We start from the raw sequence: 22,488 nt of genomic DNA on the forward strand, positions 1-22,488 counted from the left end.
CAAGACCCTCTGGAAAGAGACATTCCAAAAATTTGAGAAGGTCAAGCTGGCTCTTCATCACCTTCCAAGATACGATAGGTAAATTGAATTCCATGCCTCTGAAGGGGAAGATGAGTCTTTAAAAACCTGGAGTCCTGTCTGCTTACCCAAGGCCTGGTCTAAAGTTAATTGAACTTATTGAGAGACTTCAGGGGGCTTTGGACTAGAGTTATACCTTCCATAATAGTGAAGTTTGTTTAGGTGTCCTGGACCAAAATCCCCCCTCCCACGCAATATTGCGCAGTGAGATATTGGATGGCCCCCTCTGTGTGTCTGCATGTCAATGATTTACCTGTAATTGTTTTGTTTGAGAGTGCTTTGGAATGAAAAACTGTCTAAATGTAAACCATGGTTATTACTAACAGTGCAGCTGGTCAAGAGAAAGGGCTGCCCACTTCTGTGGATTGTCACTGTCAGGCAATGATAGGACAACAGCAAAAAAAAATGTGGTGACCATTAGTTAACCAATAGTCAAAAATTACTTAGACAAGTTAGATGTCAAATCACCAGGGCCTGTTGAAATGCATCCTAGAATACTCAAGGAGCTGACTGAGGAGATATCTAAGCCATCAGCAATTATCTTTGAAAAGTCATGGAAGAGGGGAGACATTCTAGAAGACTGGAAAAAGGGCAAATATAGTGCCCATCTATAAAAAGGGAAATAAGGACAACGTGGGGAATTACAGACCAGTCAGCCTAACTTCTGTACCCGGAAAGATAAGGAGTAAATTAAGAAATCAATTTGCAAACACCTAGAAGATAATGAGGTGATAAGTAACAGTCAGCATAGATTTGCCAAGAACAAATCATGTCAAACCAACCTGATAGCTTTCTTTGACAGGGTAACAAGCCTTCTGGATGGGGGGAAGCGGTAGACATGGTATATCTTGACTTTAGTAAGGCTTTTGATACCATCTCGCATGACTTTCTCATAAACAAAGTAGGGAAATACAAGCTAGATGGAGCTACTAAAGGTGAGTGCATAAATGGTTGGGAAATTGTTCCCAGAGAGTAGTTATCAGTGGTTCACAGTCATGTTGGAAGGGCATATTCAGTGGGGTCCTGCAGGGATTGGTTCTGGATCTGGTTCTGTTCAATATCTTCATCAATGATTTAGATAATGGCATAAAAAGTACACTTATAAAGTTTACAGAAATACCAAGATGGGAGGGGTTGCAAGTGCTTTGGAGGATAGGATTAAAATTCAAAATGATCTGGACAAACTGGAGAAATGGTCTGAAATAAATAGGATGAAATTCAATAAGGACAAATGCAAAGCACTCCACTTAGGAGGGAACAATCAGTTGCACACATACAAAATTGGAAATGACTGCCTAGGAAGAGTACTGCGGAAAGGGATCTGGGGGTCATAGTGGATCACAAGCTAAATATGAGTCAACAGTGTAACACTGTTGCAAAAAAGGCAAACAGCATTCTGGGATGTATTTGCAGGAGTATTCTAAACAAGACATGAGAAGTAATTCTTTTGCTTTACTCCATGCTGATTAGGCCTCAACTGGAATATTGTGTCAAGTTCTGGGAACCACATTTCAGGAAAGATATGGAGATATTGGAGAAAGTCCAGAGAAGAGCAACAAAAATGAATACAGGTCTAGAAAACATGACCTATGAGGGAAAATAGAAAAAACTGAGTATTTAGTCTGGAGAAGAGAAAACAGAGGGGACATGATAACAGTTTTCAAGTACATAAAAGGTTGTTACAAGGAGAAGGGAGAAAAATTGTTGTTCTTAACTTCTGAGGATAGGACAAGAAGCAATGGGCTTAAATTGCAGCAAGGGGGTTTAGGTTGGACATTAGGAAAAACTTCCTAACTGTCAGAGTGGTTAAGCACTGGAATATATTGTTTAGGGAGGTTGTGGAATCTTCATCACTGGGGATTTTTAAGAGCAGGTTGGACAAACACCTGTCAGGGATGGTCTAGATAATACTTAGTCCCGCCCTGAGTGCAGGGGACTGGACTAGATGACCTCTCGAGGTCCCTTCCAGTTCTATGATTCTAATAGAATGAAAGGCATTCCTGGAAAATGTATAAAGTTCCAGTATAACCAAAACAGCCTTTGCATGCAAGGCATTGGTACCAGAGTAAAATACAGTGGTTCTGTAAAAATAAAAATCAGGTTTTGATAGCAAAAATTGTTTTTTTCATTTAGGCCCTTTTTCACTGATTAGCTCCCATATGGACCTTCTGTACAAGGTGAATTTCACCTTTAAAGGAAATCTTGAGCTATCATGAAAATGAACTTTCCAAATTCATTAACAAAGGAACAAAAATAGAGACGAGAAATATGGTTATTTCATTTCAGCTAATATCAAGTGTGCATTCTGCTTACACAACATCAACCTCAGCTTTGTCAATAATCTCAATGAGGTCCAAAATGGTGATCCCCAATAAAACATCCCAAACCAAAAGAAAAGAACTAATTTAACAAATTACAAATTAACTATTTACATATGCATGGTGTCTTCTGTCAGGACAATTTCGCATCCCCAACATAAAATAATTTTATTCCCACCTAAGTCTCTCCCTGGATTTTGTTTCAGTGTGCTCGAGACACGTTTGTTGTTTCTGTGGAACTTGCTGGCTGTGCAAAATTCCTGCCCATTCTGTTTGAGTGGGGGACTCATCACTCACAACTTTTCCAGCTTCAGCATCCAGTTACAGTCTCAGATGTGGGCAGTAGCCATGCTGAAATTCTATACCCCTTGATACTGCTTTAGGTGGTCCTTATGGATAACTTTGGGTTTAGTCCTGGGACCAAACTGCATCCTACACATCACTTTGTTTATTTGAGTTACTATTGTGAGGGTTCTGCCCAGCTGAGAGCTCCTACCCCTTTTTCTCCCAGGATTGTGGAACCAGACTGGCTTCCCCTCTTTTAAAAGTTTCCCCATCTGACCTCAGGTCACAGTCTTTTCATTTTATCAGCAGCTGTTCTCAAATTTTTTCCTAGCAAAGATGTGGACTTTTTCAGTTTTGGATTGTAGGGTTTCTGCATCATCCAAATGGTTGAAACCCTTTTGTTCCTCTTCAGAAGCTCCATACAAAATGTTTGCTGGGAGGGGGCCCAAACATGAGGGTGCTGTAATACACTTTGTACCCTCATTGACTGCTGTTCTATAAGCCATCAAAAGGAATGGGATATGCTAGTCCCAGTCCACTTGGTGCTGTTCTACAATGGTAGTTAGCTGAACCCCCAAAGTCCTGTTGAACCTTTTGACCATCTCATCAGACTGTGGATGTGCCGGGCTGGTGCAAGTTTTGTGAACCCCTAGAATCTTACAACCCTGTTGAAACTCTTTGGTTTCAAAGTTTCACCCTGATTTGTGTGCAGCTCACCCAGGATCCCAAATCTGGTGAAGAAATCATTCACAAGGACCTCTGCTACTGTCACAACCTTTTGATTTCTTATTGAGTAAGCCTCAGGCAATTTTGTATAGTAGTCCCATAGCTACCAGCAAATATCAATCGCCAGCCTCTATCACAGGACAAGGGCCCAAGAACATCAATGGCAATGCTCTACATTAATGCCCCCACAAGATATTGCTACAAGAGAGTACTCCTAGTTTTAGAGGAACCCTTCTTTGTAACACAAGGATCAGTTTTCCTGCACCAACTTACATCCTCCTTGTGTTCTCTAATAGAAATTCTCCCTTAGCTTAGCTAAAATTTTTGTAACCCCAAAATGTTCGGGAGTTTTGAGAGCATGACATAACCTCAGAACCACCTTTTCTAATGTATCTGGTACTACCAACTGGTATCTGGATCCATCACCCACTGGTTTCACCCCACTCCTATACAGTATTTAGTCCCTAAATTCCAAGCTTTCCCACTGTGACTAGAAAGCTTTGACTGTGGTGTTCACTACATTCCACAGTGGCGGCGTTTGCAAGGTGATTCTCCAGTCACACACTACTCTACTATCAGGATCCTCTGTTTAGGAAGTTTTGCACTGCTCTTGGTCTATTCCTGCAACCTCACCACATGCTTCAGTGGATGAATCAGAAACACGAGCACTTCTGTGAATTAGAAGAAGGGAGTCACACCCATTCCTTTGAGCAACTATTTCCTTGCTCTCCTTCTTAGGACAGGGTTTGCAGCAAGGCTGCATTAACAAGGCATCAGCATTAACATGCATATGGCCAGGGCTGTGTGCTATTGTGAAATCATAGCACTGCAGTTTCTCCAACCATCTGGCAAGCTGTCCCTCAGGATTTCTGAGCCTAAAGAGCCATTGCAGAAAAGCTTAGTCTATCCTGATCATAAACTTCCTCCCATACAAATAGTGATAAAAACGTTCTATAGATTTAACCACTGCCAGGAGTTCCTTTTCAGGTAGGGCAATAATTTCTCTCAGGAGAACGTAGACTTTTGCTACGATAAGCTCTCAAGTCCCTGGAGTTCTTGTGTCAATACTTCCGCCAAACCATAAGCACCAGCCTTTCTGTCCAATGAGTTTTGAAACACAAGTAGGCCAAGACAGGAGCAGTCAGTGGAGCCTTTTTCAACTCTGAAAACACACTCTGAAAAACACTCATCACACTCTGCTGACCACTGAAATTGTTTCCCTTTCTCACCCAACTTATCCCATCATTTTTGCAATACTGAACCTTTTCTAATAGCAGAGCTGTGCAAAACTGTGTACATCTATAAGTGTCTGGGAGTTGGCCAGCTCTGTACCACCTCAATTCTCTTTTGTCAGTGAAAATTCCCTCCCCACTAATTGTGTGCCCAAGCAGATTACCTTTATTGGAACATCTCACATTTCTTTGGCTTCAGTTTCAAACTGGCTGCCTTCAGCATCTCACAGACCTTTTGTAAATGGTTTGGTTCCTGTTCAAAGGTTTTACTATGCACCAGGATATCATGTAGGGATAACAGACAGGCTGTGAGGGACATGCCATGTACTACCCTCTCCATTAGCATTTCAAATATGTCTGGTGCACTGCACAAGACCAAAGCCATCACTTTATTTTGCCACAAGCCTTGTTCTCCTGTGAAAGCAATTCCCTCCCCCATCTTTTGGATCCATTTCTACTCACCAATACTCACTTTTAAGATCCAGTGTGGAAACCCAGGCTGAACCTGCTATAGCATGCATGGTACTATCTATTCATGGTAATGGATAAGAATCCTTTAAAGTGACTTCATTTAATTTTCTATAGTCCACCCAGAATCTGGTGCTGCCTTCCTTTTTCTTAACCAGAACTATGGGTGAACCCATAGCCAAAGGCTCAATAATGTCTTCCTGATACATTTCCTCAATGTCCTGTAGTGCCTCTTTCCTTTTTTTTTTTCTTTAAACTGGCAACCAGTGAAGTAGCTGTTTAATTGCTTGTATCAATCTAGTGCTAGATCAGTGCAGTACAACCTATACTTTTGTTGGACCGGGAGAACAACTCATGATTCCTAACCAGAAGTCTCTTAAACCATTCCACAGTTCCCTATTTAAGAATACAGCACTGTGCTGGAACAGGTTCAGTAGAAATTCTGGGAGCTCACCTTCACCCCATCCCCCTTATAGTTTTCTTCTTTACCTCTTTTGACCAGAGCCGTTGATTCTTCTTCAAGTTGTGTCCCTATGGGTGCTCCATGTCAGGTGTGCATGCGTTCCAGGCACCTTCGGTCTGAGATTATTAGGTAGCAATGTCCATCTGGCCTGCACATGTGCTTTACTCTGCCTTGTGCTTTGCACCATGGCTATATAGAGCTGCATGAGTGAAGCAGCCTCGGTTCCTTCTCAAACACCTCGGCCTGAGATGGAGTCTCAGCAGTGTCCATCCTTGCTTATCTCAGCTGTAAGGTTTTTTCCATAGCTTTACTTAGCTTAGTTGGTTATAATAGCGGTAGCTGGTAATAGTAAAATAATTTAAAAAAATTAAGGACCTTGTCCTTTCTGGGGTTTTTTTAATGCCTTTTAAAAAATGTTACTTTATACTTGTGAAGTATTTAATTGGCCTTGTGAAAAGACTGTCCTCTTTTATCCCAGAGGTGTGATCACCAATGCGGGAGGAATTGTAAGGGTACAGACCCTGCCAGGACAAGAGAACTACTCTGCCATATATGCCAATGGGATCCAGTCTCAGGTGCTCACTACATGGGCTTCATCTTTCTCAGTGGCTGGTAGGTGGATCCAGTATTTATTATTTAGTAACGTATATTTGCAATGTTAACAGAAATTTGTCCAGGCCTTTCAGTGGCCTGTGGCTATACAGCATGCTGTAGAAAAAATGACCGACTTTCTCTTTTTCTCGTTTTATCCTCCATTTTCTTATAATCGCCTTACCATGCTATTCCATTTGGACTATTCAGTCAATGATTGCTGCTGACTCTGATACATAAAGCAGACTTGAGTTACTTAAACCCAGATCCTCAAAGGTATGTAGGCACCTAACTCCCACTGTATTCAATTCCTATTGAGGATCTGGGCATCAGTACCCATTGACCAGTCTGTTACTGTTCTGAATGTGTACCAAATGCTACAGCCTTCATCCTAGGGATATGGCGCAAAAAGCAACCTAGCCAAAGGCATCCAGGAAAATTCCTATCCTCATTTTGTGAGAAACTGAATAAAGATAGGGGATTATGTAGGTCAGTAACACCACATTGTATGTTTTTTCATTTAGGGCCCTGTCTTGTCCAGTGCTCAACTCCCATAGGAGTTCTCTACCTCACAGGACCTTAGTTAGGTATAATGTGCTTAAGTGTCTCCTTTGAACCTCTACACTGCAGGTTCACATATCCTTAAAGAAAATTTTGTCTGTACGATCAGTTAACTGGCCTTTGGTGATCTACCTTAATCTTAAAGGATGGCCAGTCAAGTTTTTTCCTCCTTTACCATCCATCACACAGACAGATAAAACCTGGTCTTCTGTGAAACTTGTTCCTTGTCAGGATTTCAGTATATCCAGTAAATCTACCTGTAATGAGAGACTCAGCTATGTGTCTATTTTATCATGCCTGGTTAGGGCTTTCATTCTCTAAAGAGTATTGGAACGAGGAATTTTATAAAAGGGATTTTTGGCACGCAACAGAAGAAAGCTTCTGTAGTTTCTGGACTATTTTACAGGAGAATTAAATTTCTGTAGTGCTTCCAAACTGTTTACATAAATTCTACCTGCCAAGTCTATGAGACACTAGTAATTCCCATAAGGTGGCCACTACAAATTAAGGCCTTGATTCTGAGTGGTGCCGAGTGACATCAAATCCAGATGGCTTCAGTGGGAGCCATAGCTGTTTGAGTTTGTCTTTTACAAATTATAAAACATACCTGCCTTAGCTCACAGGCCATTATAAACTAGATGTGCTGTAATTTTTTACCAATTGTACATTTTTCAAATTTGATTACTTTTTAAACATCTGCAATGTAATTTGACTGCAGTGAGATGCAATTAATTCATCTTTTCAATATTATACAGGGACCAAGAGTGGAGCACTTGAAGCAGCTGGACGACCACTATCAACAGCACATCCCTCTAGAGGTTGGAAACATTTCTAATAGATCTTCCCAAGGGAAGCCTTCCACACTATATGAGAAACATACCCTCATGTGTGAATGACTGCCTGATAGGGAAAGACTCAGAATCAACTCATCTTTTGAATAAAGTTACATGTATCAGTACTTTTTACCCAATATATTTAACAGGCAATATCAGGTAGCATTTGTAATCTATGAGGCTGATTCCAATCTCAGTTATGCTGGTGTAAACTGGTAGAAACTTGAGTGAACACAGTGGCGTCATACAGATAATTCAAGAAGGAAACCTGTTGTGTGCTCAGAGGCTTTTTCATTTCCATCAAGTGATTGATATGAAAATGAAGAGAATGCATTCCTTTTTATAGAGGGAATTTGAGAGAGAGTTGTCTGTCTGATTCAGTATATTGGTGAAGTTTAAATCCTCAGACCATGGTGATGGGTGCACTGTCAAGGATAGACTGGAGAATTCTTGTCATTCATGCAGTTTTACTCAGTCTTGATCAGATCAGATATAGAAACACTGAAAAGGAAATAAATCAATACCAAGTCATCGTTATTACACATTGTATTCAAAGTCAAGATAATCCCATAATTGCTAGGTAGACAAAGCTATAGAAATGGTTTTCATTCTCCCAGGTTTGCCTGTGAGGAGGAACCACTGATGCTCACTACCACAGTTTTAAGATTGCCATAACTTTACCAGTATTTGAGCCTGTGTATTTCCAAAAAACAAAGATGAATATAAAAAAATTAAGTGCCTGCTTTACCCCCCCCCCCCAACAGATTTTACACTCAGCCGTGTGTTTGTAGTTCAGCTACTGCACTTCAAAGAACTAACAGCAGCATGATTTTGGTCAAAGTCAGGAAAATATGAAAAAATTCTGGCACAATATTGGAGTCGGAGTGGATACATTGGTAATGGACAGAGCCAGAAAAAAGATGGATGGTCTTGTGTGAATGCACTCTTGGGTGTAGCTAGAGGGTGTAATTCCTTGTCAGGATTTTCACTGGTCAAAGAATCAATCCTTGCTGTGAAGGCATCTAATCCCCAGTCCATCATGCCCCTCATGATAATTGTTAGAAGCATATATGCATAAAGGGTTTGATGAAAATCAATCTACAGATCAAAACAAAGTAAACTCTTTACCAAGCTGAGTTTCTAGCAACCACGAATCCCTCCTGGCTCCTAGAGCAACTCCTTTCTCTTCACTTCTTCCTTCATGGAAGCAGCAGTAACAATTTTCTGTTGTGCTGCAACTAAATATTGTTACTTCATGTTATCATAACTTGAGTCTTATATTCACAGACAAAGGACCTTGCTTTAAATTGTTTTTTGAAGAGATGAAGCAGTAACAATATTTTTCTCTGTCATTGTGAGTGACGAGTTAATAACATAGGGCCAGATTGTAGCTGGTCCTTCAGGACCATACAGGAGGGTGAGACAGTATAAGGTATACCTTACTCCAATGCACCAGCTACCCATGCTGTGGATGGAAGCACAAAGGGAGAAGCAGCTGCTGCAGGGGCACTACACCCCTCCTGCACCAGTTGGCAAGAAGGGATGGGGGAATGGACAGAGCCTTGGCTCCTCTTTCCTGCCCGCCCCCCCCCCCAGACATACTAACAAGTGTAATTGCACCAGCATCCTGGGGGAAGTGTGCTGCACCGCTATAGATCTGATGGAAGGTATATCTTTCCTGAAGGTAGGGAAAACTAGGAAGCACATGACTCCGAATCCTGTTTTGCTCCTAGGGCAGTATAGGTACACACTCTTCCATATAGGGGGCAAAGTTACAACTGGCCCCATATTAACATTTGGGTGATGGAATGCCACTATGGGCTACCAACCTGTCTAACATTCATGCCCTGCAAAGTTTTTCTTTTGAGAGCTTAACATTCTTTTTTAAACTATGTTCACAGTTGCCGCCTCTGGCGGAATCCGTCCTACATATTACTCTGTATTAAGACCTAACTCCTTCGGAGGTAGAGTGTCAAAGCATTTAGTTCTGCAAGAGAGACTATGAGTCTGGTTGTGGGGAGGAGAGCAGGTTATTCACTTGCTACTCTCCATTGGGAGTAGCCCTGATTCCTCTTCCCCCTGTCCACCTCAACCCCTAGCCAAGTAGCTGGTACATAAAGGGGAGTTGAGATACACCATGAAAAAAGGGGCAAAGAGTCCTGTGACACCTTATAGACTAACAGACGTATTGGAGCATAAGCTTTTGTGGGTGAATACCCACTTCGTTGGATGCATGTCATTCACGAAAGCTTATGCTCCAATACATCTGTTAGTCTATAAGGTGCCACAGGACACTCTGCCCCTTTTACAGATCCAGACTAACATGGCTACCTCTCTGATACATGAAAAAAGGATGGAGAAACTTCTCTCTCCCCCTGAGGGGAAATCGGGGCTGGAATCCCAAGGAGCATTCAGAAAATTATAAGGCTCATGTATGTGCCACCTCTTACACAGGACAGATGGCAAGGTTAGAACCTAGCTTTTAATGCCTTGACCTCTTCTAGCTTCAGTTTATGCTATTCAGCCTGTTGTTCCCTAAATAATCCTGCTGTTTCCTACATTCTAGATAAACGACTTAAGAAACTTCTTGAGAAAAAAGTTGGGAACAAAGGTAGGAATCCACATAGCTAACTCATGCAAAGAAAATTCCTGTTTATTTGACTTTCAATTAATCTAATTATCTTGGGTGTTCACAGACTGTAAAGCAGATATTGCTTTTCTGATTGATGGAAGCTACAATATTGGGCAGCGTAGATTTAATTTGCAGAAGAACTTTGTTGGGAAAGTAGCTGTGATGCTGGGAATTGGAACTGAAGGACCACATGTGGGAGTTGTGCAAGCCAGGTATCTACAACATTATAAGAAAACTCTAGAAACTGAGTTATTAAAATGAGAAAGCTGAAGCATATAAAAACATCCTATTCAGCAGACCTCTACTTGAGTAGTATAAGTTATAACATTCTGCTTAGGAACTGTTGTAGTTGAGACATCCAACTAAAATCAATTTATTTGGGGGGACTGGATGGTTTAGGACAGAGGTTTCTAAAGATTTTCCTAATGTGAACTACATTGTTAAGAGACAGCAAGTCTTACAGACATCTCCCTTTCTACAGATGATCCAGTAGTTTCCCCATGACAACAGGAGCAATATTAAGAAAGTATTACTTTTTTTTTTAATATGAGTTAGCAGTGGAAAACAAGTAGAGCCAGCACCATGGTACCAGGCAGGTCTATGCATACTACCAGCAAGTTCTCTCTGGACCACTCTTGGTCCACAGACCTCAGGTTGGATATACTTGGGCTAGGATAATGGTAGTGGGACACAGAGCCTTTCTTTTCCAAGTCCCTAGTTCATACCCAGCCCCAATAATGGTACATAGTGCATGACAGTTTGAACCACTTCTTGGTAGTTGTTTCATCTATATGAAGTACGTTGGTGATTTCAGTCCAGTTCTGATTGGACTGGTGTCCAGTACCATAAAAGCACAACTGGGACTAATTGACATCCACAATGAGAGATTGGGCATAGGGAGCAAACTATCCTCTCATCTCCAGCAATCATTCCTTTGTTAGTTTTGAGGTGAGTTGATGTGGAAGGATGAGAGAAGTTTGTCTTGCTGCGTGCCCTGTCCTTGATCTGAGGGGAGAGGACTTGGGCCTCCAGGGCTGCCAGCACCATTCACGGTCATGTAGCTCATCTTTTAAAAAAAAAAAAAAGATGATCTCAGCAAAGTGGGGATTCTAAAACTTGGCTATTTTTGATATTATGGTCAGTAATTTTTAATACCAAACAAAATAGAGTATCCTTGATCAGCTTATAGCAACTGATACTTCCAAACGTGTTAATGAAAATTGGGGAAAAAAAAAAAAAAAAAAAAAAAAAGAGAGACTTAACATTGGGTTGTATTTTGGCTTATAGCATAAAACTGTCAGGTGCCACAACGGCCAACCCAATAGCCTAATGCTTCCCCCCCCCCCCAAAAGCACCTCTCACAATTTTGTTTGCCCATTATCAGGATTTAAGTCCTGGGCAGCTGGTTATGTGAGGTGACTATTTTCCAAAGCCCAACCACTTTGGCAATTGCTTCTCGTCTAAAGGAAGTTTCTTCTAAACACGGAAATAGCTAGTGAATTAACAAGTGACATCTCTCCCACATCCTTCAACAAGAAGCCTGTATTAAATTATAGGTACCAATACAGTCAACAAGAAACAATAATAGGTATTGTGTGAATGTTGTGCAAAAAATATACTAAACATTATTAAAATAGACACTGAACAAAAGGATCCAAAAATTTCTGGGAGGGGATTGAATTTGATTTTCTCAAGATGATGATCAACTACCATGTCAGTTTTTCCAGTTCAGTTGAAAAGAAAATGTTGCAACATTACTTGCTGGCCACATTAGCAAAGACGACTTTGCTTCTTGGAGAATTATTATTGTTTGACTTCATCTATTTGTAATAATTTACCTTCCAAACCATGGGATTTGTCAGGAAATTTATAAATAGCCAAAACAACTGTTTGAACTGAAAGGCTTGGAGAAAGTCTTATGTAATGGGTGTATGGAATACTGAAGAGAGATTAAGACAGAGGGCCTGTGTCCTTCTCACTTAAAACAGGAACTCTCCTGGACTCAATGGAGTTACATCACTGCAAAATGGGATGAGAGGAGAATCAGTCCCAAAAAGTAGAGTAATTATCTAATGGGCAAACATGGCTATCTTGGGGCTACATCCCCCAGAGTGCTGAGCAACTGAAGTCAGCTGGAGTTGAGTACCTTGACGAATCAAGCCTTTTAATGAGAATGGATCATGGCAACTGCCCTCCAATGATCCTCGTATCTTTAAAAAAAAAAAAAAAAAAAAAAGGCAGCGTTAGGTCCTCATCCTGCACTGGGCTCCACTATGCAGATCCCACTCTGCATAGGCATAGGGGTCCATCTGATGCTGCATCAGGACCTTGACTTCATAACAATTGTCCTTTTCAACTGCAAATGAGAACAAATGTACTTCTTACAGTTCACATGACAACAAGTTTTTAATTTAGTGTTTTGTTTGCCCTAAATTAGGAGTCAGAGGATGAAATTCATTGCAATTAAAATTTTCCTTTTAAATAAAGAGTAATTAGCTAGCATACAAATTAAATTACTCTGAAACTATTTTCATTTAAAAGAAATTAAAATATATATATTTAGCAACTGTTTAAGATCCAAATTCAACAAGAAAAAAATTGGCCAAATTCATTTCTCACTTACTCCAATGTGACTCAAAAAGTAGTTCCATTTACAGAGGTATAATTGAGAGCAAAATTTGTCCCTATAACAGCATACAAAAATAGCTAATGAATACATTTTAAAATGAATGAAAATCATTCCCTTCTTACCTGCCAAGACCTCTGTTCTGAATTTGATTCCTTCTGCTGTCTTTGAGATAATCACAGATACTGCAAAGCATGAGGGTTCCTACTTGGTTTTAAGAATTAATATCATTAATTATTGCTGACAAAACTCAGAACCCGGGATTCTGCCCTTTAGCAGGTTAAAAGGCATTTCATTTCTATTTTAAGATTTGTCATGTATGTCTGTTTTTTAAACTGGTTACTTTATTTGTCACATAGTGAGCATCCAAAAACTGAATTTTATCTGAAAAACTTTACTGCGGCAAAAGATGTTTTGTTTGCCATAAAGGAAATTGGCTTCAGAGGAGGCAACTCCAATACGGGTAAGTACAAATCTGATCAGAGACCGGATAAGAACTAATTGTACGCAAGGAATGTTATTGTTGTCATTTTGTTTTGTATTAAAATGTTGGCCTGTCCTAAATTCAGTTTTTAGAAGATGAAGTTCCACATAACATTGCCCCACAATACAAATGTGATAGTAATTTCCACTGTTTAAACAGTCATGGATTTCTTCACAGGGAACAGCTTTGTTTCCTGAAACAAATATATATCATTTATAGTAGAATGACTTTCAGACTGCCTGGGGTAATCAGAGCATATCAAAAAAGTGTTTCTGGAGAGAAATGAAATACGATAAGAAGCAGAATATCTCAAATATATACACATTAAATCATGAAGCAAAGTGGAACAGTGCCCTCAGTTCAGTGGTGGTAGCAAGTCGGTACAGTCAGGTACACCATACCATTAAGACATTTATTGCCGGTACGCCATACCAGAAAGATATTTTCAAGAATGAATTGTAGAGCCCTGTGCAGATACAAATTTATAATCGTGGATGTGGATATCCACAGATACAAATTGGTATCCGCTGAATCGCAGGGCACTCCTGGGAACTGCAGCAGTGAAAAGAGCAGAACATGGGGCCGCCACTCCCAGGAGCCAGCAGCCTTCATTAGCAGCTCCTTTGGCACGGCTGTACTGCCTCCCAGCCTCACCCCCAGCCCTTCTACACAGCTGCATCTCCTGTCTGGGGTCTGCACAGCCCTGCCAGAGTACAGGTCTGGGGGCGGTACAGCCATGCTGGAGGAGCTGCCGGTGTTGGCTCTCAGGAGCATTGGCCCCATGTTCTGCTCCTTTCACCACTGCAGTTCCCGGGAGAGCCCTGTGGTTCAGCAGATACAATTTATAGCCACAGATATAAATTTATATCCACGCAGGGCTCTAGTCACAGAACATTTTTTGTGAGAGGGGGCGGGGTAGGAACCGTACCGGTAAGAGTTAAAATCTACTTCCACCACTGCCTGAGTTTCACCCTTCCACTTCAAGTGAGCTTCCTTGGAGTATCTATTTCCACAGGGCTGACTAGACCTACACGTAAAATTCCACTTACTTTTGGTCAGTTGGAAATTACTGTACTTTCTATTGATTTGTGAGTTACAGGCCACTCAAACTTCAGTGTTGCCTGGAATTCCCAGGAGAAAATTTTACTATTACACTGGGATAAATCCACAGTAACTTTATACATGGCAGTGGAGTAACTCCAGATTTACACCATACCAACAGAGAGGAATTTGTGCCTCAGTTTTCTAAGGTCCTTTTGAAAATTCTACGTTTTAGAAAGATCTAAGTCCTCCAACTAGGGTGGCCAGGTGTCCAGTTTACAACCAGAAAGTCCAGTCAAAAAGGGGACCTGATGGTGTCCAATCAGATCCGAACCACAAAGGGAGAGGGGAAAAGCAGTGAGTGACAGACGGAGGAGGAAACAGGAGCTAACAGGGGAGAAGGACCTCAGGGGGAAGGGGCAGGGCAGGAGCGGGGCCTCCAGGGAAGAGTTTGGGCCAGTGGTGAGGCCTATGGAGATGGGGGAGGGAGGGAGAAGAGAGCAGGGGCAGGTCCTCAGGGGGAATGGGAGATCCGGCACCCCTGCTGGCGTGTCCGTTTTTAAAAATATTACAAAGTTGGCAACCTTACCTCCAACCAGAGTAATGGAAATTATCTTGGAGCAAGAATAGGGATGTTTCTAGGTTGGTTTATTGTTTTGAAGGTCAGCGTACTCATGTTTCTGTGTTACTCTCCCAGTCAAGTTAGTGTGAAAAACAATTGAAAATGTTTTTAAAAATCCTTTAATTTATAATTCTGGCAATACAGCCAGGAAAGTTCTGCCTGATTAAACTTACAAATCCTAGAGATCTAATAAATCTTTCCACCAGATGTTTTTAAATTTCTCTGTAGAGAGGTGGCATGCCCAGTCTCTGGTGTTCCCCTCAGTTTGAACAGTCTTTACCCACTATAGAAAGGGTTAAATCCAGTACTACTCAACTGGTACATAAGACCATAAGAATGGCCATACTGGGTCAGACCAAAGGTCCATCCAGCCCAGTATCCTGTCTACCAACAGTGACCAATGCCAGGTGCCCCAGAGGCAGTGAACCTAACAGGTAATGATCAAGTGATCTCTCTCCTGCCATCCATCTCCACACTCTGACAAACAGAGGCTAGGGACACCGTTCCTTACCCATCCTGGCTAATAGCCATTAATGGACTTAACCGCCATGAATTTGTCCAGTTTTCTTTTAAACCCTGTTATAGTCCTAGCCTTCACAACCTCCTCAGGCAAGGAGTTCCACAGGTTGACTGTACGTTGAGTGAAGAACTCCCTTTTATTTGTTTTAAACCTGTTACCCATTAATTTCATTTGGTGGCCCCTTGTTCTTATATTATGAGAACAAGAAAATAACTTTTCCTTATTCACTTTCTCCACACAACTCATGATTTTATGTATCTCTATCATATCCCCCCTTAGTCTCCTCTTTTCCAAGCTGAAAAGTCCTAGCCTCTTTAATCTCTCCTCATATGGGACCCATTCCAAACCTCTAATCATTTTAGTTGCCTTCAGAACCTTTTCTAATGCCAGTATATCTTTTTTGAGATAAAGGGACCACATCTGTATGCAGTATTCAAGATGTGGGCATACCATGGTTTTATATAAGGGCAATAAGATATTCTCAGTCTTGTTCTCTATTCCTTTTTTAGTGATTCCTAACATCCCGTTTGCTTTTTTAACTGCCGCTGCACACTGCATGGACACCTTCAAAGAACTATCCACAATGACCCCAAGATCTTTCTCCTGATTAGTTGTAGCTAAATTAGTCCCCATCATATTGTATGTATAGTTGGGGTTATTTTTTCCAATGTGCATTACTTTACGTTTATCCACATTACATTTCATTTGCCATTTTGTTGCCCAATCACTTAGTTTTGTGAGATCTCTTTGAAGTTCTTCATAGTCTGCTTTAATCTTAACTATTTTGAGCAGTTTAGCATCATCTGCAAACTTTGCCATCTCACCGTTTACCCCTTTCTCCAGATCATTTATGAATCGGTTGAATAGGATTGGTCCTAGGACTGACCCTTAGGAACACCACTAGTTACCCTCTCCATTCTAAAAATTTACCATTTATTCCTACCCTTTGTTCCCTGTCTTTTAACCAATTCTTAATCCATGAAAGGATCTTCCCTCTTATCCCATGACAACTTAATTTACGTAAGAGCCTTTGGTGAGGGACCTTGTCAAAGGCTTTCTGGAAATCTAAAGTATACTATGTCCATTGGATCCCCTTGTCCATATATTTCTTGACCCCCTCAAAGAACTCTAATAATTAGTAATATATGATCTCCCTTTACAGAAACCATGCTGTCTTTTGTGCAACAATTTTGTTCTTCTATGTGTCTGACAATTTTATTCTTTACTATTGTTTCAACTAATTTGCCCGGTACTGACGTTAGACTTACTGGTCTGCCAGGATCCTCTCTAGAGCCCTTCTTAAATATTGGTGTTAATTAGCTATCTTCCAGTCACTGGGTACAGTAACTGATTTAAAGGAAAGGTTACAAACCATAGTTAATAGTTCCACAATTTCATATTTGAGTTCTTTCAGAACTCTTCGGTGAACGCCATCTGGTCCCTGTGACTTGTTACTGTTAAGTTTCTCAATTAATTCCAAAACTCCTCTAGCGACACTTCAATCTGTGACACTTCCTCAGATTTGTCATCTACAAAAGACAGCTCAGGTTTGGGAATCTCACTAACATCCTCAGCCGTGAAGACTGAAGCAAAGAATTCATTTAGTTTCTCCGCTATGACTATCGTCTTTATGTGCTCCTTTTGTATCTCGATCATCAAGGGGCCCCACTGGTTGTTTAGCTGGCTTCCTCCTTTTGATGTACTTAAAAAAAACATTTGTTTTGTTATTACCTTTTGAGTTCTTGGCTAGCTGTTCTTCAAACTCCTTTTTGGCTTTTCTTATTACATTTTTACATTTAATTTGGCAGTGTTTACGCTCCTTTCTATTTACCTCACTAGGATTTGACTTCCACCTGTTATAAGATGCCTTTTTATCTCTCTCTGCTTATTTTACACGGTTGTTAAGCCACAATGGCTCTTTTTTAGTTCTTTTACTGTGTTTTTTAATTTGAGGTATACATTTAAGTTGAGCCTCTATTATGGTTTTCACTCTAGTCACTATACTTTTTAATTTCTGTTTAACTAATCTCATTTTTGCATAGTTCTCCTTTCTGAAATTAAATGCCATAGTGTTGGGCTGTTGAAGTGTTCTTCCCACCACAGGAATGTTAAATGTTATTATATTATGACAGGTTTCAGAGTAGCAGCCATGTTAGTCTGTATTCGCAAAAAGAAAAGGAGTACTTGTGGCACCTTAGAGACTAACAAATTTATTTGAGCATAAGCTGAGCTCACGAAAACTTATGCTCAAATTTGTTAGTCTCTAAGGTGCCACAAGTACTCCTTTTATTACATTAAGGTCACTATTTCCAAGCAGTCCTGTTATAGTTACCTTTGGACCAGATCCTGCTCTCCACTCAAGACTAGATCGAGAGTTGCCTCTCCCCTTGTGGGTTTCTGTACCAGCTGCTCCAAGAAGGAGTCATTTAAAATATTAAGAAATTTTGTCTCTGGTACAGAAACCCAATTTCCCAATTGTGAAGTAGCTTCCTCAAATTCTCCTTTTCCTGTTCAAAACTAGGAAAAGCCTTGAAACACACAGCTCAGAGATTCTTCTCTCTGGAAAATGGAGTACGCAGAGGGATTCCTAAGATCGTCGTAGTTTTCATAGATGGCTGGCCCTCAGATGATATAGAAGAAGCTGGAATAGTGGCCAGAGAATTTGGCATTAATGTATTCATTGTGTCTGTAGCAAGACCCACAACTGAGGAACAGGGAATGGTTCAAGATGTTGGTTTTGTTGACAAGGTATGAGAGAATGTCCTCAATGTATTTGTAATTTACTCTTCACTCATGGGTATTACATATTTCAAATGATTAAGTTTCCTCCAGCCTGAACTCCAAATGAAAAAGTCATATATACGTAATAGAGTTTTAAAAGAGTTTGTCAGCCATCCTGTAGAATAAGTGAATTATATCCCCAGTATAGAATTCTAAAGTATGGTTTAGCACTCTGTGGGAAAAATGTCACTATTAAATTCTAAAGGTTTTTGCTATAATTTTTGTATAGCCCTCTTGGTTTTATACCATTAAATTATATGAGACTCCTCCATAAATGTTGAATAGGCCATTTAGAGCCAGGTTTTCTACTCATTTTTGTGGACATTGTTTTGCCTCCCATAATTTTATGCCCATCCTTGCTTGCTAACAAAAATAATAGTAACTAGATACTTACCTGATTTGTGATTTCATACAGACATCTGACTATATGTTTGTACCTACAATTAACAGTACATACAAAATTGTTTTTGCAAAATCAGAATCAATCACAGAAAATTAGGTAATTATACTTTGAAGCAAAATCTAGAACCCTCCATGCTTTACATACTTGTATGCCATTAAATTGTCTTTGTTCAACGTTTGAAATGTATAATTAGAACTTCCAACTTTTATCGTTCATCTTTTTAGGAATACTGCTAATTCTTAGAGAGGATCAGCACCTACAGCTCCCATTAATTTCAATTGGAGTTCCAGGTGGTCAGCATTTCAGGGAGGCTGGTGGGAGGAAATCAGACCCTAGTTTCCTATCAAACTATTAAATTAAATTATTTATATACACCTTTAATAGTACATTCAACAGAAATCTCTGTATGCATGTTTTGTTTTTAAACAGGCTGTCTGTCGAAATAATGGCTTCTTCTCTTACCATATACCCACCTGGTTTGGTACTACCAAATATGTAAAACCTCTTGTCCAAAAATTGTGTTCTCATGAGCAGATGCTGTGTAGCAAAACTTGCTACAACTCTGTCAATATAGCTTTTCTGATAGATGGCTCTAGCAGTGTTGGAGACAGCAACTTCCGCCTCATGCTTGAATTCATCAGTAATGTTGCCAAAGCCTTTGAGATCTCCGATATTGGTTCCAAAATTGCAGCTGTGCAGTTCACCTATGATCAGCGCATGGAGTTCAGCCTCACTGATTATGCCACAAAGGAGAAGGTTCTCTCTGCTGTGCGAGGCATTCGTTACATGAGTGGTGGTACCGCTACTGGTGATGCCATTTCTTTCACAACCAGAAACGTGTTTGGACCTGTGAAAGATGGACCCAACAAAAATTTCCTTGTTCTTTTGACTGATGGTCAGTCGTATGACGACATCAGAGGTCCTGCTGCAGCGGCACACAAAGCAGGTAAATGACAAACACAACAAAAGAAACTGGAGGTCAATATATCACACTCCTGTAGTGTTTTTCACTGGCCAGGGTGTGTGTGTGGGGGGGGTGGATGACAAAGAAGTTTGTAGACATTAATTCAATCTCATTTTACCCCCCGTGAGTTAGTGAAGTGTTGTTGCCCCTTTGGCCCAGTTAGCCACAATTCAGGACCTTGCAAAGGTTGGTTGCTAGGGTGAGAAATCAGTGATATGAGTTGGGTATATTCTTGTGCAATCTTGTTTATTTATAAAATAGGCACACAAAGGCTTGTTTCTCTAAACATAGTAGCAACACACAGCAGCAGGCAACTTCCTTACTCAGAAATCCGCAAGCTATCTGCATTAGCTCTGGCCAGCCACACAACCTATTGCCTTGGGCCATCACCTCCACTGTCTACAGCTGTTTTCAATACATGAAGGAGTTTGATTGCTCCTTCTGTACAACCCGAAAGAATACTGGCACACCTACTGACTGCCTTTGGATCCAAGAGCTCCCTGATGTCCCAGAGCTAGAAATAGAAACTAGATTTCCCCATTCCCTGTCCTCTGCTCTAAACACCAAACAACCCAACTCGTTTTAAATAATTTTATACGACACTAAGAAAATTATCTGAATCAGTTGACATTACAGTATATGAACCAAATAGCCTGTTTTCAGACTGGAAAATTTCTTGCACTCTACTCACCAAAACTACAGACGCAATGTATTGGTGCTTTTCTAGTCATTGCTCTTTAGCTATTTTTCTGTCTCATTATGTACGGTATAAATGTTGTAAATTTACATATGCAAGTAAAAGCAGGTTATTACAAATTCAAAATCTGAAAGAAAAAAAATACTGTCAGCTCAAACTCGAGGCCTGTATGGTATTAAACTAGACTACTACCATCATTTACTGGGGAGGAAAGTGGTTTGGCTAAAGAGCCTCCCTGAACTACTGTCACTTGAGAGAACCGACTGAGCACAGTAATGATTCAGTCTTATTGTTCAGAAAATTTTAATGATTAAATTGGTGTCTAGTACACAATAGATCAGACTTCCATTCCCTGTGTCCAATCAAAGTTTAACGATATCATTACTTCATTCATAGGCAGTATTATAAAATATCTAAAATGCTAGCCTTATAAGTTGCCCCATGATTCTTACTATAAACTTGTTTAAGTTTAAGCAAAAAACCTCTGGTTCCAAATATTTAGGATCCAGTGTTGCTCCTGCTGAAGTCTAGTGGAAAGAGTCCCATTGTCTCTGGCCAGCTGCATATACTGAAACACACTTTTGGGGGCGGAGGGATCAAAATTAATCCAGCAAATGTAAAGCTGGAGAGCTATTTTCCTTGTATCTATAAACTTCTTGGCCTTACATGTGGTCTCTTTTTATTATAACACTATAGGTATTACAGTCTTCTCTATTGGTATTGCTTGGGCACCATTGGATGATCTGAAAGACATGGCCTCTGAACCAAGAGAGTCTCACAATTTCTTCACAAGAGAGTTCACAGGATTGGAACAGATTGTTCCTGATGTTATTAGAGGCATTTGTAGAGATTTCTTGAACTCTCAACAGTAAAGGAAAGGCTGTTGGTCACTTTGTTGAAAGTGAATCAAAAAAGCTGGGAAGGTCTTTCTACAGTGCAAATATCCCATTCTTTCAATACACAGTCAAAGTCTTGGGATAAGATACAAAGAATCACACTCTGCTTTCTAAACTCAAATAAAAGCTTCCAGTGACATCATTTCAAGTTTTGCTTGATTAGGGACTGCAGAATTTTGCCAAAAGCAATTTTAAATGTATATTAACAGCCCTTGATTTATATTCTCTCCTCTGTTTTTTCCACCAAATGCATCCGATGAAGTGAGCTGTAGCTCACGAAAGCTTATGCTCTAATAAATTTGTTAGTCTCTAAGGTGCCACAAGTACTCCTTTTCTTTTTGCGAATACAGACTAACACGGCTGCTACTCTGAAACATTTAAAGGTTAAGCATATGTTACATTTAAGGTACCAGATATCAGCTGTATGTATATAGAGAAAATACAAGGCAACTTAGCTCTGACATTTGTAGGCTGTCATTTGCTGAATGTCTCCTCACACATGAAAATTAATATACTTTTAAATATCTAAAACCTTGTATACAATATATACAATTTAAGTTTCTTGAATTATTCCAAAAGGCGCTCTCACTATTGTGATGAAAAGACAAGATTGGGAACATGTAGTTTTCACAGAAATGTTTTCAGTGTTCCATTTGTGCAATAGCTACTTCAACTACTATTACAATGGGTGGTTTGTAAGAGGATTTGTGTCAGATTAAAGCAAAAGAGTCTTGTTCTATTGGATGAGAGCTTTCTACAGCAAATGACACTAATTTGGCAGGTAGATCTGGTTTCAAAAGAATACCTGGTCACTTTCACCAGCTCCCAAGGAGCAATCCTATCAGATGTTTAGGCCTAGATCTTCAAAGGTATTTAGACACCTAATTCCCATCAATTTCAAAATTCTCAGTAAATTCAATAGGCTTGATTTTCTCCACTGCCTTGCACATTGGGTAGTCATTTACATGTGGGAGTAAAATGCTACCATACTTTATTGAATAGTGTTTTACATTGACATTTTACACGTGCAAATGACGAGACAAAGTTCCAGGCAGGGCCATAGAAACTTCAGTTGGAACTGAGGGCATACAGACTGACATCCAAAATGAGCTCGGATCACTAACCTTAACTTGTCTATAGTAAGTTACTCAAACCATGTGGAGGGGAGGTAAGTAGGAAGAAAGACAGACAGAGGATATGATAGCCAGCAGGTGATAACTTTTAGAGCAATTCTTTATGAAGCCACTTGAAACAGATTTAAACCGTC

General features: G+C 40.2%; 1 protein-coding gene across 3 annotated transcripts in view; it reads left to right on the forward strand.

The window, feature by feature from the left end:
• The window catches only part of COCH (cochlin), a 41,147-nt gene extending 19,720 nt beyond the window's left edge, over positions 1–21,427 (forward strand). For all 3 annotated transcript variants that reach the window (XM_038408015.2, XM_038408014.2, XM_038408013.2), the window contains exons 5-12: positions 6,049–6,182; positions 7,478–7,540; positions 10,122–10,166; positions 10,252–10,399; positions 13,173–13,276; positions 18,002–18,228; positions 19,094–19,610; positions 21,022–21,427. In XM_038408015.2, coding sequence (XP_038263943.2) covers positions 6,049–6,182; positions 7,478–7,540; positions 10,122–10,166; positions 10,252–10,399; positions 13,173–13,276; positions 18,002–18,228; positions 19,094–19,610; positions 21,022–21,197 — 1,414 coding nt within the window. In that variant the 3' untranslated portion in view covers positions 21,198–21,427. The remainder of the gene's footprint in view (positions 1–6,048; positions 6,183–7,477; positions 7,541–10,121; positions 10,167–10,251; positions 10,400–13,172; positions 13,277–18,001; positions 18,229–19,093; positions 19,611–21,021) is intronic.
• Positions 21,428–22,488: the final 1,061 nt, after the last annotated feature.

This window comes from Dermochelys coriacea, chromosome 6, assembly GCF_009764565.3.
Source record: "Dermochelys coriacea isolate rDerCor1 chromosome 6, rDerCor1.pri.v4, whole genome shotgun sequence".
Lineage (NCBI taxonomy): Eukaryota > Metazoa > Chordata > Testudines > Dermochelyidae > Dermochelys > Dermochelys coriacea.